At 40.9% G+C, this 15,983-nt stretch overlaps 2 protein-coding genes across 5 annotated transcripts; both read left to right on the plus strand.

Moving 5' to 3' along the window:
- The first annotated feature begins 699 nt into the window (after positions 1-699).
- On the plus strand, positions 700-3,574 carry LOC115152356 (fibroblast growth factor 3-like). Of its 4 annotated transcripts, none has more exons than XM_029697141.1 (4): positions 700-828; positions 2,181-2,368; positions 2,710-2,813; positions 3,017-3,574. In XM_029697141.1, the coding sequence occupies exons 1-4, from the start codon at positions 779-781 to the stop codon at positions 3,389-3,391; spliced, it is 717 nt and encodes a 238-aa protein (XP_029553001.1). In that variant the 5' UTR covers positions 700-778; the 3' UTR covers positions 3,392-3,574. The 4 variants fall into 4 exon arrangements, with proteins under 4 accessions (XP_029553001.1, XP_029553000.1, XP_029553002.1 ...); XM_029697140.1 differs by lacking the exon at positions 700-828 and adding an exon at positions 1,039-1,168; XM_029697142.1 differs by lacking the exon at positions 700-828 and adding an exon at positions 1,042-1,130.
- A 5,360-nt stretch (positions 3,575-8,934) lies between these two features.
- Positions 8,935-11,757, plus strand: LOC115152357 (fibroblast growth factor 4B-like). The gene is made up of 3 exons (XM_029697143.1): positions 8,935-9,550; positions 10,489-10,592; positions 10,936-11,757. Exons 1-3 carry the CDS (start codon positions 9,250-9,252, stop codon positions 11,110-11,112), a joined length of 582 nt encoding a protein of 193 aa, XP_029553003.1. The 5' UTR covers positions 8,935-9,249; the 3' UTR covers positions 11,113-11,757.
- Positions 11,758-15,983: the final 4,226 nt, after the last annotated feature.

Raw genomic sequence — 15,983 nt, forward strand, 5'->3', positions numbered from 1 at the left:
CGCCAAGGGAAGCCAGGCTTCCAAAAAATAGATTACAAGAAAACAAACAATAACAACATAAAATAATTTATCTTTCAGCTCTCTGTGTTTCGTAATTTTCCTTAAATTCGCAAGAGGGTGAATGTATCTCACAGGAGAAAGCATCCGAGCGAGAGAAACAGCGCCCCTCTGTCTCTCTACATGTAGGCCATCTATCTGATACTGTCTGGTCCAAAAAAGTATGACATTGTTGCCGCCTGTAGCGTTGAATGCAAGGGAAGCCGGCGAGCATTTTGCCACCCTTGACAAAAAAAGTATAAATAATTTGCCAATCATCGTTGAGTTAAACTGAGCGAGCTCAACTGTGAATGTTCCTGGAGGGGGAAATAAAAGTGTCATGGGAAGCCAGCGTTTGGCGTTACTCCTATCAAATCGCTTTGAGAGCATACATCATTAACAGAAACAACTTGAAATGTTGCATCTCATTGTTGTTGTTGGTGTCCTCCGGTGGCTAGCTAGTTAAAATTGTCCCTTTCCGAAATTAGCCATGGACAGAAATAGGGATTTGGACTTGTGGTTTTACTTAATTCTCCATACTGGCCAATGATTATAATTGCAATTCTGATCCAACCATTAATTCATACATTGTCGTGCCCCTGGCCTGAGAGGATGGAAGTTCAATATGTACAGTAGCAGACTAATGTTAACTAGGGTTTCTAGTGAGCAAACATTTTAGAAAGGTAGCCTAGGACACAAAAATATAGGCGTGTACTGTATGTACTGTATGGCATAGTGATAGATGTTTCCTCAACATGAAAGCAAGGAGGATGGCGGTTCTCCACAAGTAGGGTGAGTCAACATGTTTTTCTACTTGCAGGAACGCGCGCGCACGGATGCACACACACGCAAGGAGAAATCAGAACCATGGACAGCCGCATCATATTTAGCTTATGTTGATTGGACTAAATTGTTTTTGGTATCTTTTAGTTTCACTGTATTAGACTAAGCAGAGGTGATTTGGTGATGCCGAAATGTTGAAGTTGCTGGAATAGTTGAGGCAGCTGCTGTTTTCTTTGCAACTTGCGGTAACTCTCTGTGGTTCTAAATCAATGGTCGTTTGGTGGCCCGAAAATGTCGGAAACAACTGTCTGGTACATGCAATATGCATCGTGGACTTCACCGGAGAGAGGTTGCTATTCGGTTTTTGTGATAAAACAAAGGTCTTATTATTGTCTCTGCCTTTAGGCCTATATATCATGGTCGCACGGTATATGATTTAACGGCAAACACCGCTGGCTTCCCCAGTTTTACCCACGCACCCTTACTGTATGGCATAACCTATAACTCTACTCCATACATCCAACTATTCAAAATATATATTTGTTATTCAGTCAGATGTATTTTGACACTGATAAACAAGCAGACAGACATCAGTCATAAAATGTACCAATATCTTGTTAGGGGTCTAGCCTATGCATTCTTTGTATGAATACTTGATGTAACAATATGTATATATGTTTTATTATTATGTCTGCCCTCTAAATAACGTTTTAATGTCTAGCTGTTTAGAAATGGAAACAATTTCTGCCATCTTCGCAGCCGATGTCTTCGTTTTAGCTTATTCTCACCAAGTGGCCAAGAATGGAATTGACCAGGGGGAATATTTATGTCGAAACCCAGTGTCTAATTTGGGAATGTCTAATTGGCGTTTTGGATCCATCAAACGTAAAGCTGAGAGGAGAGCCCTGCCCTTAGATGGCTGGCTCGCCCTTTGTGATGCGGCTTTCAGCAATGAGCCTCTGTGTGTAATGTCATGTAATTTTATCCATCCATAGCCTAACATACTGCACACATAGCTCACACAAAACGGTGCCTTGCCTTGAATGATGATTCTTTTATTTTTGCGCGCAACTTGGACGTTCTCTCGTGAGCGCTATATTTGTCATGAGAGGCTGTTTCAATCAATTCTAACTACCGTTTGTAAAAAGTAGATGTTTGAAGAGTATCCATTTTTTCGGGGTGGATTAATCAATGGACCTAATAAGACTTCGATGGAAACTATTGATTCCGATTTTGGCACTCATGGAAAAGGACTAAAATCCTATTTTCGGCCATGCTATAATGGTTATAATACTGCTTTTGTTATTGTTGAATTTGATGCATCCCAGTCACCAAAAGCCCCGTTCTTCTATGGCGATTAGGACATCGACTCCACAGCATCAGAGCTTTAACTCGAGGCAGCGCAGGGATGCTGCGGGGCGTGGAGGAGTGTACGAGCACCTTGGGGGAGCACCGAGACACAGAAAGTTGTACTGTGCCACAAAGTATCACTTACAAATACATCCCAATGGGAGAATAGACGGGACCCTGGAGGAGAATAACCCTTTCAGTGAGTACAATATAACTTACTCTCGTATATTTATGCCTTGTTATATGCTATGCATATGAAGTTTATGTTCAGCCACTATATAGGCTATAGCGAACAAGAATAGCCTATACCATAAACACTTTTAAAGTAGTCCTAGATAGATCATGAAAACGAGAACACTTCTTACCAATTACGCACGTTATTAGGCAGTTCATTTTTCTGCCCGTCACGAATGCATTGGTAAATTGGAGTGATCAGAAGGCAACTTCAAAAGTGTCTCTACATTATAATAGCATTGTTATTACATTGCCATGACGTTTTGGTGTCGCGGGAAATGAGAATGAATACATTTTTCCATCCAGGCATATTGGAGATCGCAGCAGTGGATGTGGGAGTGGTGGTGATTAAAGGACTGTTCTCTGACAGATATCTGGCCATGAACGAAAAAGGAGGACTATATGCATCGGTAAATGTGGCATGATCGCTGAGATCTTTCTCTGTCCGTCTGCCTCTCTCTCTCTCTCTCTCTCTCTCTCTCTCTCCCTCTCTCTCTCTCTCTCTCTTCAATAATTGGATAATTGACTACCATTCAGTCTCATTTTAAAATAACATAGTCATAAAGCTTTCGTTGTAATGCATTTGGTTTCATCTAAATGTCTCTTTTCTCAGGCTGCCTTCAACCAGGAGTGTGAGTTCATGGAGCGGATCCATGAGTTAGGCTACAACACTTACGCCTCCCGCAACTACCAGACAACCACTCCCTCCACCTCAACAGGAAGCAGCAACAGGCGAAGGGCGAGCGCTGAGAGGCTGTGGTACGTGTCAATCAATGGAAAGGGCCGGCCAAAGCGTGGCCTGAAGACTCGCAGGACAGAGAAGGCCTCCCTCTTCCTTCCCAGGGTCCTTGGCCACAAGGACCATGACATGGTTCACCTGTTGTTCAACAGTAGTCTAGGGTACAGACAGACTGCCCTCAGACTTATAGGAAAGACAGGGCCAAGGAGACAGAGACATGTTTCCATATCCAGGCAGTTTGATGACTAGTCTGACTCATGTCATTCCACACTGCCCACAGCCTGACTACCTACCTGGTGACTGAGAGATACCAGCACGCCTTTCCCTCCTTTAAACTGGCATAATGATACTGTTGGAATAATGTACAACCTTATATAGAGAATGCATGCTTTATACTGTCTTATGAATAAAGTGGTCAATGTCTTGAATGTATCTTTGTACTGTTATTGTTAACTCACATTATCGGAAATACATGCAATTAATGTCCTGTGTAATTATTCTTGAGGACCATTCCATACAAAGATGTCTGGAAAGATGCATGTGGATTACCCAATAATATTTTGTACAAAAAGCACTTTGTTCTAATAATTGTCATCTGTAGCTCATTTAGTAGCGTTTCATGCATTCAACGCCAGGATTGTGGGTTCGATCCCAGCTGGGACCACCTATATGAATGCAAGCATGACTGTAAGTCACTTTGGATTAAATCATCTGCTAAATGATGTATATGTATATATACAGTGCATTTGGAAAGTTTTGTAAAGTTACAGCCTTATTCTAAAATGTATGAAATATTTTTTTTCTATCATCAATCTACACACAACACCCCCAATGACAAAGCAAAAACCATTTTTTATAATTTGTTGCTAATTTAAAAGACAGAAATAGCTTATTTTATTTAAATAACTATTCAGACCCTTTGCTATGAGACTTCAAATTGAGCTCAGGTGCATCCTGTTTCCATTGATCATCCTTTACAGTGAGGGAAAAAAGTATTTGATCCCCTGCTGATTTTGTACATTTGCCCACTGACAAAGAAATTATCAGTCTATAATTGTAATGGTAGGTTTATTTGAACAGTGAGAGACAGAATAACAACAAAAATCCAGAAAAACGCATGTCGAAAATGTTATAAATTGATTTGCATTTTAATGAGGGAAATAAGTATTTGACCCCTCTGCAAAACATGACTTAGTACTTGGTGGCAAAACCCTTGTTGGCAATCACAGAGGTCAGATGTTTCTTGTAGTTGGCCACCAGGTTTGCACACAAATCAGGAGGGATTTTGTCCCACTCCTCTTTGCAGATCTTCTCCAAGTCATTAAGGTTTCGAGGCTGACGTTTGGCAACTCGAACCTTCAGCTTCCTCCACAGATTTTCTATGGGATTAAGGTCTGGAGACTGGCTAGGCCACTCCAGGACCTTAATGTGCTTCTTCTTGAGCCACTCCTTTGTTGCCTTGGCCGTGTGTTTTGGGTCATTGTCATGCTGGAATACTCATCCACGACCCATTTTCAATGCCCTGGCTGAGGGAAGGAGGTTCTCACCCAAGATTTAACGGTACATGGCTCCGTCCATCGTCCCTTTGATGCGCTGAAGTTGTCCTGTCCCCTTAGCAGAAAAACACCCCCAAAGCATAATGTTTCCACCTCCATGTTTGACGGTGGGGATGGTGCTCTTGGGGTCATAGGCAGCATTCCTCCTCCTCCAAACACGGCAAGTTGAGTTGATGCCAAAGAGCTCCATTTTGGTCTCATCTGACCACAACACTTTCACCCAGTTGTCCTCTGAATCATTCAGATGTTCATTGGCAAACTTCAGACGGGCATGTATATGTGCTTTCTTGAGCAGGGGGACCATGCGGGCGCTGCAGGATTTCAGTCCTTCACGGCGTAGTGTGTTACCAATTGTTTTCTTGGTGACTATGGTCCCAGCTGCCTTAAGATCATTGACAAGATCCTCCCGTGTAGTTCTGGGCTGATTCCTCACCGTTCTCATGATCATTGCAACTCCACGAGGTGAGATCTTGCATGGAGCCCCAGGCCGAGGGAGATTGACAGTTCCTTTGTGTTTCTTCCATTTGCGAATAATCGCACCAACTGTTGTCACCTTCTCACCAAGCTGCTTGGCGATGGTCTTGTAGCCCATTCCAGCCTTGTGTAGGTCTACAATCTTGTCCCTGACATCCTTGGAGAGCTCTTTGGTCTTGGCCATGGTGGAGAGTTTGGAATCTGATTGATTGCTTTTGTGGACAGGTGTCTTTTATAAAGGTAACAAGCTGAGATAGGAGCACTCCCTTTAAGAGTGTGCTCCTAATCTCAGTTCATTACCTGTATAAAAGACGCCTGGGAGCCAGAAATCTTTCTGATTGAGAGGTGGTCCAATACTTATTTCCCTCATTAAAATGCAAATCAATTTATAACATTTTTGACATGTGTTTTTCTGGATTTTTGTTGTTGTTATTCTGTCTCTCACTGTTCAAATTAACCTACCATTAAAATTATAGACTGATCATTTCTTTGTCAGTGGGCAAACGAACAAAATCAGCAGGGGATCAAATACTTTTTTCCCTCACTGTAGATGATTCTACAACTTGATTGGAGTCCACCTGTAGTAAATTCAATTGAATGAACATGATTTGGAAAGGCACACACCTGTCTATATAAGGTCCCACAGTTGACAGTGCATGTCAGAGCAAAAACCAAGCCATGAGGTCAAAGGATTTGTCCGTAGAGCTCCGAGACAGGACTGTGTTGAAGCACAGATCTGGGGAAGGGTACCAAAGAATGTCTGCAGCATTGAAGGTCCCCAAGAACATAGTGGCCTCCATCATTCTTAAATAGAAGAAGTTTGGAACCATCAAGACTCTTCCTAGAGCTGGCCGCCCAACCTAACTGAGCAATCGGGGGAGAAGGGCCTTGGTCAGGGAGGTGACCAAGAACCCGATGGTCCAGAACCTGAGTTCCTCTGTGGAGATGGGAATAACTTCCAGTAGGACAACCATCGCTGCAGCACTCCATCAATCAGGCCTTTATGGTAGAGTGGCCAGACAGAAGCCACTCATTAGTAAAAGGCACATGACAGCTCGCTTGGAGTTTACCAAAAGGCACCTAAAGGACTCAGACCATGAGAAACAAGATTCTCCGGTCTGATGAAATGCCAAGGGCAAAGTACGGAGATCCTTGATGAAAACCTGCTCCAGAGCGCTCAGGACCTCAGATTGGGGTGAAGGTTCACCTTCCAACAGGTGTCTAAGCACACAGCCAAGACAACGCAGGAGTGGCTTTGGGACAAGTCTCTGAATGTGGCCCAGCCAGAGCTTGGATTTGAACCTGAACATCTCTGGAGAGACCTGAAAATAGCTGTGCAGTGACGCTCCCCATCCAACCTGACAGAGCTTGAGAGGTTCTGCAGAGAAGAAAGGGAGAATGTACCAAATTTGTAGCATCATACCCAAGAAGACTTGAGGCTGTAATCGCTTCCAATGTAAACATGATATTTCAGTATTTATAAATGTTTTTGCTAAAATTGATAAAAACCTGTTTTTGTTGCCATTATTGTGTGTAGATTTGAATAAGGCTGTAACCTAACAAAATGTGGGAAAAGTCAAGGGGTCTGAATACTTTCCAAATGCACTGTATATAGATTGCCATTGTGTTGTTAATTTATTTATTTGCCTCCATTACTTGTTATATCATAAACACGTTTTCTATGTATTTTTAATGTTTTTATTTTTTTTGTCTATGAAACTCAAGTTTCATTACTCATGGTACTGTAGACTCCTGATGTATTTAAGCCTACATTTTTGAAGAATTCTCTTAAAATAAATAGTAAATATATCTATAAAACAATTGAATAATAAAGACTACCAGACTGTAAGTGTTGGGATATGCAGTGTTGAGATTTTTCTGAACACAGGGCTACTGCTAGCATGCTGTGTCAGTTATCATTGGGTTCCATTGGCATATGGTCTGTGTGATTTCGGAGTTAAGCATAGGATTGGTTCTGTTCTGTTCCTTTGTAGACACTGCACTCTAGAGGCAGCAAGTCAAACATCTTCTCTCTCTTCAGAGGTTCTGTACCCAAGAAATTACATTCCATGAGAGCAACATTACTTTTATCTAAAACGATTGTTCCCAAATGACACCAAAAACATAAAGGTCATTTGTTTTTATTGTTGTAATGATACTGTAAGAAAGTTGTAGGGCCCGTTAATCTGTTCATCTCAGTAAAGTATTCTCACTTTAATGTAACAAGGACGTCACTGATGCAGCACCTTGGCCAGCACAGTGAGGTGATGAAAACGCAAAACCACGTGACTGAAATGCAGCACCTTGGAGAGCGGCTGAGAAAACGTAGTCTGCCCTAAATGAGAAAACACTGACGATACAATCAGGAATTCAATAGCCTAGTTTAAATTATTATTGCGATATTGGCTCTTCATTGATACAAAAGAGGGGTAGGCTACTGTCAACAAACGCTATAGAATATTTATGATAATGTATTAATTTTAGTCTACTTGAGAGTGTAGAGGTTAGATTTAATTTTTTTTAAGTATATATATAAGTATTCAACTTTCAGCCTCAAATAATAACGATTGTTTTGAATCCATTGAATAAGAAATATCATAATTTGAGACATCAAATGAATGAAGACGTCTATAATTTGAGATTATTTGCCACACAAATTCCGAAATGGTTCGTTTTAGGTATAATTTAACAACAATTAGCCGCATTGTTTCCACCAGTAATTCCCCAGTTCGAAAGAATATAATAAACTTGTGAGCAGGTGCAAAAGTCGTTGCTCCTTGCGTGTCACTTGATACCTCTATGTCATCTCGGTTGGTGGTTGTGTATTACACTGGCTAAGTGGCAATAGGCTTTCTATGGTGTGGATGGTCACACATGGGGTTCAAATCTCGAGCGAACCTTTGATATGGGGGTTTTACGCATTGGTACTTAACTCACCATGGGCCAGAAGTTCAGTCTAATAACGGACATTTTCAACATCCTATGCGTAATGGCTTTGTAGCCTACACTGTACATAAGTGCTCGGTACAGTCTACGGGTATTACATTGAGTTCAGTTGATCAGATAGGCAAAAGAGAACTCTATCCGATTAATTTAGATACCTCATCTTCATGGGACAGTAGGAGGCTTGGGTTGATAAGGCCACTAACTGTTTTAAGATGAAAAGTATTTAGCCTTGCATCAACATATTACACGTTTTGTTTATATTGTAATCTTGAGATACTTACAAAATATTATATTTTGTCTGATGATTATATTCTGTGCAAGAGAAGCCCATCCATTATTTTCGGTAGTCAAAAAGTAGAACTTCATATTAAGAAAGCGGTTGATTTGCTTTTATGGATTCATTTATAGAACTGTCTCCTGTGTAACAGTCTGTTGGCTTTTCAGCTTCCTTTTCTGCATCCTGCAATACATGATTTATTTTACCTCAGTCGATACTGGAGGAAGTTTTAGACAAAGATCTCATGCGTAATCCTCCCTGTCGCCTGGACACAGCTTGAGGAGTCTGAGAAGTTTGTGCGGCGTAAAGACACAATAGACAAAATAAAGGATGGGCAAAACACTTTATAGAGGCTACATGTGTCAGCTCACACTAAAATTACAGTGGCAACTACTGAGTTCATTGAGATGTTCTGCATGGTGCGCCCTGCCACTCGAGATCAGAGCGCACAAGGGGAGGTGGTTTTCTGAGTGACTTTGCGTCGGAGGTAACTAGCGTGCATGTGGATTGAGTTGAGAGCAACCTTTTGTTACAGTAGGTGGTGTGTGATGTCATTTCGGGGCACATATAAGTATCGTCAAGAGAGAGACATGGCTATGTCTTGCAACACGACTGACAATTCACAACTCGATCTTAAAGCATCTCGGAATAGAGTAATTCAGCGGAGCCATTGAAGTAGCCTACAGAAAATATTTCATGCAGACTCAAAAATAAGTTCACTGGAGGCTCAGTCAGTCCCACAGTCTCCACAACTTTTCCGTCAACCTGTGAGCACCACGGACAGGGGAAAGAGGGGTTTGGGGAAAATTCTAAAAACAAATTCAAACACGTGAGACCGCACTGACCACACAGGGATGTCTGTCCACGCGTCCTGGCTACCAGTACCGCTGCTGGTGTGGGGACTGGTCTGCAGCTCAGTGCGCACTGCCCCGTTAGCGGGTATGCAGAACGGCGCACTTGAGCGGCATTGGGAAACGCTCTACTCTCGATCACTGGCTCGGAATCCATGGGAAAAGAGAGAAATCACCCGGGATGGTGAATATCTTATGGGCATCAAAAGACTTAGGCGTCTCTATTGCAACGTCGGCATTGGGTTTCATATTCAAGTTTTACCAGACGGAAAGATCACTGGAATACATAACGAAAATAGATACAGTAAGTTTAGTTTCATACTTTTATTTAAACCAGCATCTTTGTGCACACGTGTTTGATGCCCCTCTCTTCGTCTGCAACCTGTTTGTGCCATGTGCCACCACTTTAGAACTTCATATTCTGAGTTTGGGTTGTGTGAATGGGCACCATGCCAACTTCAACATAATATTGTGTTTAGATTAGGCTACTAGCCAATCGACGTCACGTGTTAGTATTTTCGTCCGATGGCCATGAGGACAGAGGAAGGAGTGTTTTAGCCAAGTATGATTTCGTCTTCTTTGCAAGGCTTTGATTCATGCTCGACATTGAACATTGTTTGCGGCTCTGTTTCAACGACAACAAGAAAGGCTTTATTTAGTACATGTTTCTGAAGAGTCAAAAGAAATCACGGATCGTACCAGATCTGCTGATTTGGACTTGACGATAACTGTTGGCTATCAGTATATTGTGGTGCAATTGGGTTAGTTATTCTCTACCGACTGTCCAGTATAAAGTCAGGACAGTTTTGGACTTTTTTTCTCCTTCCTAACACATTAGTCTTGTATTTTGATACATACATTTGATACATTCCTCCAAGAGAATAACAGAGACTAGATAACATATTATTATTTTTTTAATATTATGTAAACCCGTAGACATAACAGTTTGAAGTTTTCTCAGAACTTCAAACTGCCAGGAACTGATACTGGGAACTTTAGTGAGAGGAAGTCTATCTCATATGTAGCCTAGTTGTCATCTAATGCCAAGGGAGAAATGCACCAATTTCCTTGCAGGGTGTTTTAGTAACAGTTTGAAAATAGATCTAAATAGACCTGTGTCTACTACAGACTTCCTTATCTACTTTATCTATTTCACAAGACTGGCATAAACAATGGATTATACACAACATTCCAATGGTGTACAGAATAAACATTTCAGTAATATTCTTGATCTCATTTCAGGTCTCCTTGAGATATCACCTGTGGAGAGAGGGATTGTGACAATCTTTGGAGTCCGAAGTGGTCTGTTTCTAGCCATGAACAGCAAAGGGAAGCTCTATGGATCTGTAAGTATACATGCTATGTTTTCTGGGACGTATTTCTGGGTCACAACATACTTTATTGCATGAAAGGTCTCCACAGCAGAATGATTGTCAATGTCTTGGCATGCCTTTACATGTTTGTAGCTTATGAACTTCATAATAAGCTACACCACAGGTGCATTCAATATAAGGTGTAGACCTTTCCTTTCCTTAGAGTCCATGTACAGTATATGGTATTTCAAAGTAAAGTTGAATTGGCCACAAAATCCCAAGTGTTGGGATTGATCTGTGTGATTTGGGTACATTGCATTATTTTATTGTTTCTTAATTGTAGACCTTAACCTCTCCTCTCTCACCCTTTCTCTAGGGTCATTACAACGACGAGTGCAAGTTCAAGGAAAGTCTCTTGGCAAATAACTACAACGCTTATGAATCTGCAGCACACCCAGGGATGTATGTTGGACTGAGTAAGACTGGCAAAACCAAAAAAGGTAACCGAGTTACACCAGCCATGACAGTGACACACTTCTTACCGAGGATCTGAATGATTCCAGACAGACTGTGCCTTCAACAGGGGGTAGAGGAAAGAGAGAGGAAACAATGCACTTTCAAATGTTTTTCTAGAGTGTGGTATTTCAATTGTTTATTTATGATTCTTGAGAATTTTTATATTTTGGGAAAGTGGAATTACGTAAAAAGGGAACATGAACAAATGACGATTGTTTTTGTTTTTAAATCTATGGAATGTGTGCTGCTATAAGTGTCTTGAGATGAGCACATTTTTTTTTCAACGTCAAATGGATTTTGCACTGTTTTTAAGTATTGTTGTTCGGCAATGGTTGTGCAGTAAGTGTTCTCGTCTTACTTGTATTACTTTGAAAGAAATTGCTGACCCAAGTTTGTCAGAGTTGTGTCTCAGCATCAAAATGAAAGACAATGATGGCAAAGGTCCAAACCATTCAAAGTTAATTATGGGCCCCATGATTAGTCATTTATTGGTCAATACAATGACAATTGGGACTTAGAAAAACTCAACAACACAGAAACGGGTTTCTGCATTGAATTTGTTGTATGGTCTTGGTCAGAGTTGTGTGTGTTATTGCAGTATTTCTATGTAAGAAAGACCACTCGTTATTTTTCCATTCCTAATTGATTTAGCTTTTTACTACCTCAGTATGGACGTGCAAGCTCTAGGGATCATGTTGTTGTTTGTTCTGTGTCTTCTACAGTATGTTGTTCTGTCATATTTCTGAGCGTGACATATGACGTTGCCACACTTCTGTGTTTTACAAGTTGCAACTTAACCTACACTGTATACCACCGGCGAGGTGAACTAGAGGAATTGAGAGGAACCCATTCAGAGAGAGGGAATCTGAGTTTAGATGGCACATCTATAGTGTACTAACCGTACACTATAGATGTACGGTTAGTTAAAGGTAACTCTGGTCCAGTTAAAGGTAACTCTGGTCCAGGGTTGAACTATATTTTTGTTGTATGCATGTATGGTAAAAACTCTTTCATAAATAGTACATGCAGCACACAAATGACTGGACCCTTCTCTAATCCAGCATTAGTGAAGGTACTTGATTATCAGTAATTTATGACAATTCCACTTTCTTATGTTTTCTGTATTTCAAATATATGTATTGTTGTACTCAATGCCTGATATGTGGTTTTGTAAATCCTTGTGAATTGACTTCCCTTGCAGTTGTCAATAGTAAGAACCCATATTAGCTTTGGGAGTATGTTACTATTTCAGTTGTTTATTCATGCAAACTAAACCAAGAAGAATGTCCTTTCTTGCTGGCACAGAGGATGCACAAAATGAACATGTAAACGAAAAAACTGAAACTAGATGTGTTTCTTACTGTGTTCATTCATACGATCCCCTGTGATCTCCTGCAATCAGTTCAACATTATATTATGTCCTCTGTTATGCATTTCATGTGTATCAAAACTATGTCTGTAGTTTTATACAGGTCCTGTTCAACTTCGTGGTGTATGTGCTGTGCACATTATCAAAAAACTTAAAGAAAGTCAATAAATTATGTTCTGCAGCATAAACTATGTAGTGTGGATTGCTTTCTTCCAGAAAGGAGTGCATTGAAAAGTGGAAACGTCTTGATCTACAACAGACGTATCTGTGAATAATGCCCCAATTTCTTATTAGAGCCTATATAAAATATAAACATATCACAGATCATTTGTCCACACTCATGACCCACAGCACTTTCAGAAATGTAGAAAGCCTTTTCAAGTACTGATTGGTGCAATACATAGCCTGGGGGACATAGGCCTATCACACGGTCCCATAATAAGGAAGTGTTACGCAGTGTGCTCTTCTGAATGGTGACTCACACGTATACAGTTCAGACTTCAAACTATGACGCTTCAGTCAGTTTCACTAAATAATGGTGTTCCCCAACTGTGACCATCTTGCAATGCATTTTCAAAACAGACAAAAAAAATCGAGACGTGAAAGACGAGTAATGATGCTTTTAAACGATTCTACCTCGCTGTGATTTCCATACATTTTCAGACCTGCAAAATAACTTTCATTCAACCTAGAAATTCAGATTGAATTCAGCTCTGTTTCGCGTTTGTTTCACTCATTGAAACCACAGTGAAACATAGCAGGATTGATTTCTAAGCTAACTTTCAGTGACACTTGAACTCAAAATCAACAGCAAATCCACACTGGAGGTCACCATGCAGGGTGCGGAGGTCGGCCATGCAGATCATTGGGACAATGGGGTAATTTGTATGCTTGGATTTAACATGTTAAAAGCCTGTTGCATTCACACCTCTCTAAAGTGGTAATGCTGCTGAAATCTCATCAGTAAACTGGCTATGCTAATAGGGATAAACATGACTAGATTGTTTTCCTTGTGGCAGGCTGAGACAGTGTGAATGGAGGACAAAGCATTCGTCAATATGAGAGTGTGATTTCAATGAATGAATGCATGTACAGTAGGACAGTAGAGCACCAGTCCTGCCTCCCTCTTTGGGCCCGCTCAGCTTCTATACATACTCTACTTGATTAATCCACCATTCACTATGTAGTCATAGCTACATTCATAAGGTTACATAGTGATCAGCTCATGTAAATTAGCCTTCTGACAGTTTACCATGCAACATCTACAATGGCCCTAAGCCTTTAGTATATTCAGAACATCACAGAGAGAAGTGTCCAATCCCGACACAAGCGTTTTGGGCCTCTTCTCTTTTCCACCATAAAGATGACAGTACACTGGTACCTTCCCAGCCCAGCTGAGAGACCACTAAAAACGGTGTCATTTCTGCACCAATTGTACTGCCATCATCAACAGCAACATTTGCGCATCACTAGGGTGCTACTTCTACATTGAACAATTTACCTCAAGGGTCTGTTTTATTCCCTATAATCCTTTCATGTCCTTTAGATGCACAGAGGTCTCAGCAAACTCCAGACAATCCAGGAAACTAGCAACAATGTGTGCGTTAACAGAAAGTGTATTGATTGTAATTGAATGGTGGTTAAGTTGATGGCCTTGGTAAACAAGATGCAGCATGGCTTGGGCATTGGCTGGTAGTTGCTAGTAGCTATTTTCACATGATGTCTTTTCCCTCTCTCTTTTGCAGTGCTAATGCACACACACTGGCCGGGAGGCTAGCAGCAGGGAACAGACAGCCAGCCCTACACATTGACAGCAGGCAGTTGTGAAAGGGCATGTATAATGCAACCGTCCTATCGCCTCTGTGTCTGAGAGCTCAGGTGCAAAAGGGGGAGGGTCCTAAATGTTTACTCCTTTGGCTCTAGTCTAATGTGCTGCCATCGAAGGGAACTCGGAATGGTAATTCCTGAATGCAGTAGATCATGAATTGCCACAAACTAATATCATCACTGTAATCCCTAAATAAAGGGCCAAAAACAACACTCCCAGGTCAGGAAACTAGTTAATGACAGTGGATGAAAAATGAAGGATATGTTAAACTAAGCATTTGTCTTTAACTCTTAGACCCACATAATCTTCCTCTACCTCTACTGCTGTGAGTGACTGGAAGGGGAATCTTTGACTATTCATTGTCCCCATTAGAGTCTCAGCGTCCACAATTGTTGAAATCATTAAATGACAGGTTTTTTTTTAATCCCCCTATTTATCCTCCTTTAACAAACACACACAGCCTCTGCTTTTGGAATAGGGTTATAGGCTCAGCGCTGGGAAGAACTCTCCAGGACAGGGCTTATGTCTAATTCTCTGTTATGGCCTGTAGGCCTGAGCAAATAGAAGAAGAGCTGTGGGAGGAGGACTGGAAGTACACCACAGAGAGGGAGGTTGTGGGTTTGGTAGTTTGGTGGGAGGTCAGGTTTACTGCTGAAGACTCAGCGCATCTCACATAGTGCATCTCTGGCCATGACACCACTCTCTAAAAGGGTCTCAGGGGGAGTTGGGATATGCAAAAAAAAAAACATTTTCAATTCACATATGTATATAATACACACTTGTACATGTGTGAAACAGAACAAATATAAGCATTATTATTATAGTGCAGTGATGATAATATGGACACTGGAGTGTAAAACCAATACAGCAATTTGGTGAATCCAGTCAGACTTCAGTTGCTGGTTTTACCGGACACATTCCCCCATAATTTACCTTTCAACAGGTGCATTGGGGACAGTAAGATACAAATGCAATTTATGCTTCAACACAAATTCACTTGCCTTTAGATTATATCAAATGGAAGATTCACAAGGGCTATTTGAGCCACAAAAAGCTTGTTTTGCCTGTGTTAAGGTTTTGTTCTCTAGATCTCAGATATTGTGTATATATATATATATATATATATATTTTTTTTAAATGTGTGATAGCCCGGCCTCAGTTTATTGTTTGGCTTTGCTACTGTTTTGTCTGTCTCTGTCCCTTTATCTAGTCACTTCCCCTTGAGTTAAAACAAAACACTGGGCAGATGGAAGTCTTTCTTTCCCTAAGGTCAGACCACATCGCACACAACAAGCTATAATATCGTAGCAAACGGCGACAGAGTAGCACTTGTTGGTCTCTAAACACTCTAACCACTTCTACAATATTCTTCTTGTCATGTAAAAATAAATGTTACAAATATTTCTGAAAATATCATTGTTTGCGTGACTTCTTCTGAATAAGTCAATGTCAAAGTAAAACATTGTACGCATTGAATCGAGGCGAGTCTTAAGCGACTTTGCTGTCCATGTTTGAAATAGGCAATTCTCAATGCAAACAGCACATTAAACATCAAAGGGGAATTACTCATGGCCAGACATGAAAGAGGCGCTCATTTAAGAGTGAAATCGCATGATATACAGTCAGCGCTGCTGTAAGATGCCACATGCTCTGGTCTGTTTGTCTGTAATCATTTCTAAGCACGTAATGGCCAGCCTTTCCTTTGGTAGGA

The sequence above is a fragment of the Salmo trutta genome, chromosome 17 (assembly GCF_901001165.1).
Source record: "Salmo trutta chromosome 17, fSalTru1.1, whole genome shotgun sequence".
NCBI classification, from domain to species: Eukaryota; Metazoa; Chordata; class Actinopteri; order Salmoniformes; family Salmonidae; genus Salmo; species Salmo trutta.

What these genes read in the sequence shown, in the direction of transcription:
- LOC115152356 (XM_029697140.1), top strand. Translation starts at nt 1,089, where the DNA reads ATGGTCGTTTGGTGGCCCGAAAATGTCGGAAACAACTGTCTGGTACAT. An exon ending in GTGGACTTCACCGGAGAGAG is followed by an intron (nt 1,169 to 2,180) that starts GTTGCTATTCGG and finishes TATGGCGATTAG; the next exon opens with GACATCGACTCCACAGCATC. An exon ending in AAGGAGGACTATATGCATCG is followed by an intron (nt 2,814 to 3,016) that starts GTAAATGTGGCA and finishes CTCTTTTCTCAG; the next exon opens with GCTGCCTTCAACCAGGAGTG.
- LOC115152357 (XM_029697143.1), top strand. Translation starts at nt 9,250, where the DNA reads ATGTCTGTCCACGCGTCCTGGCTACCAGTACCGCTGCTGGTGTGGGGA. An exon ending in ACATAACGAAAATAGATACA is followed by an intron (nt 9,551 to 10,488) that starts GTAAGTTTAGTT and finishes ATCTCATTTCAG; the next exon opens with GTCTCCTTGAGATATCACCT. An exon ending in AAGGGAAGCTCTATGGATCT is followed by an intron (nt 10,593 to 10,935) that starts GTAAGTATACAT and finishes CCCTTTCTCTAG; the next exon opens with GGTCATTACAACGACGAGTG.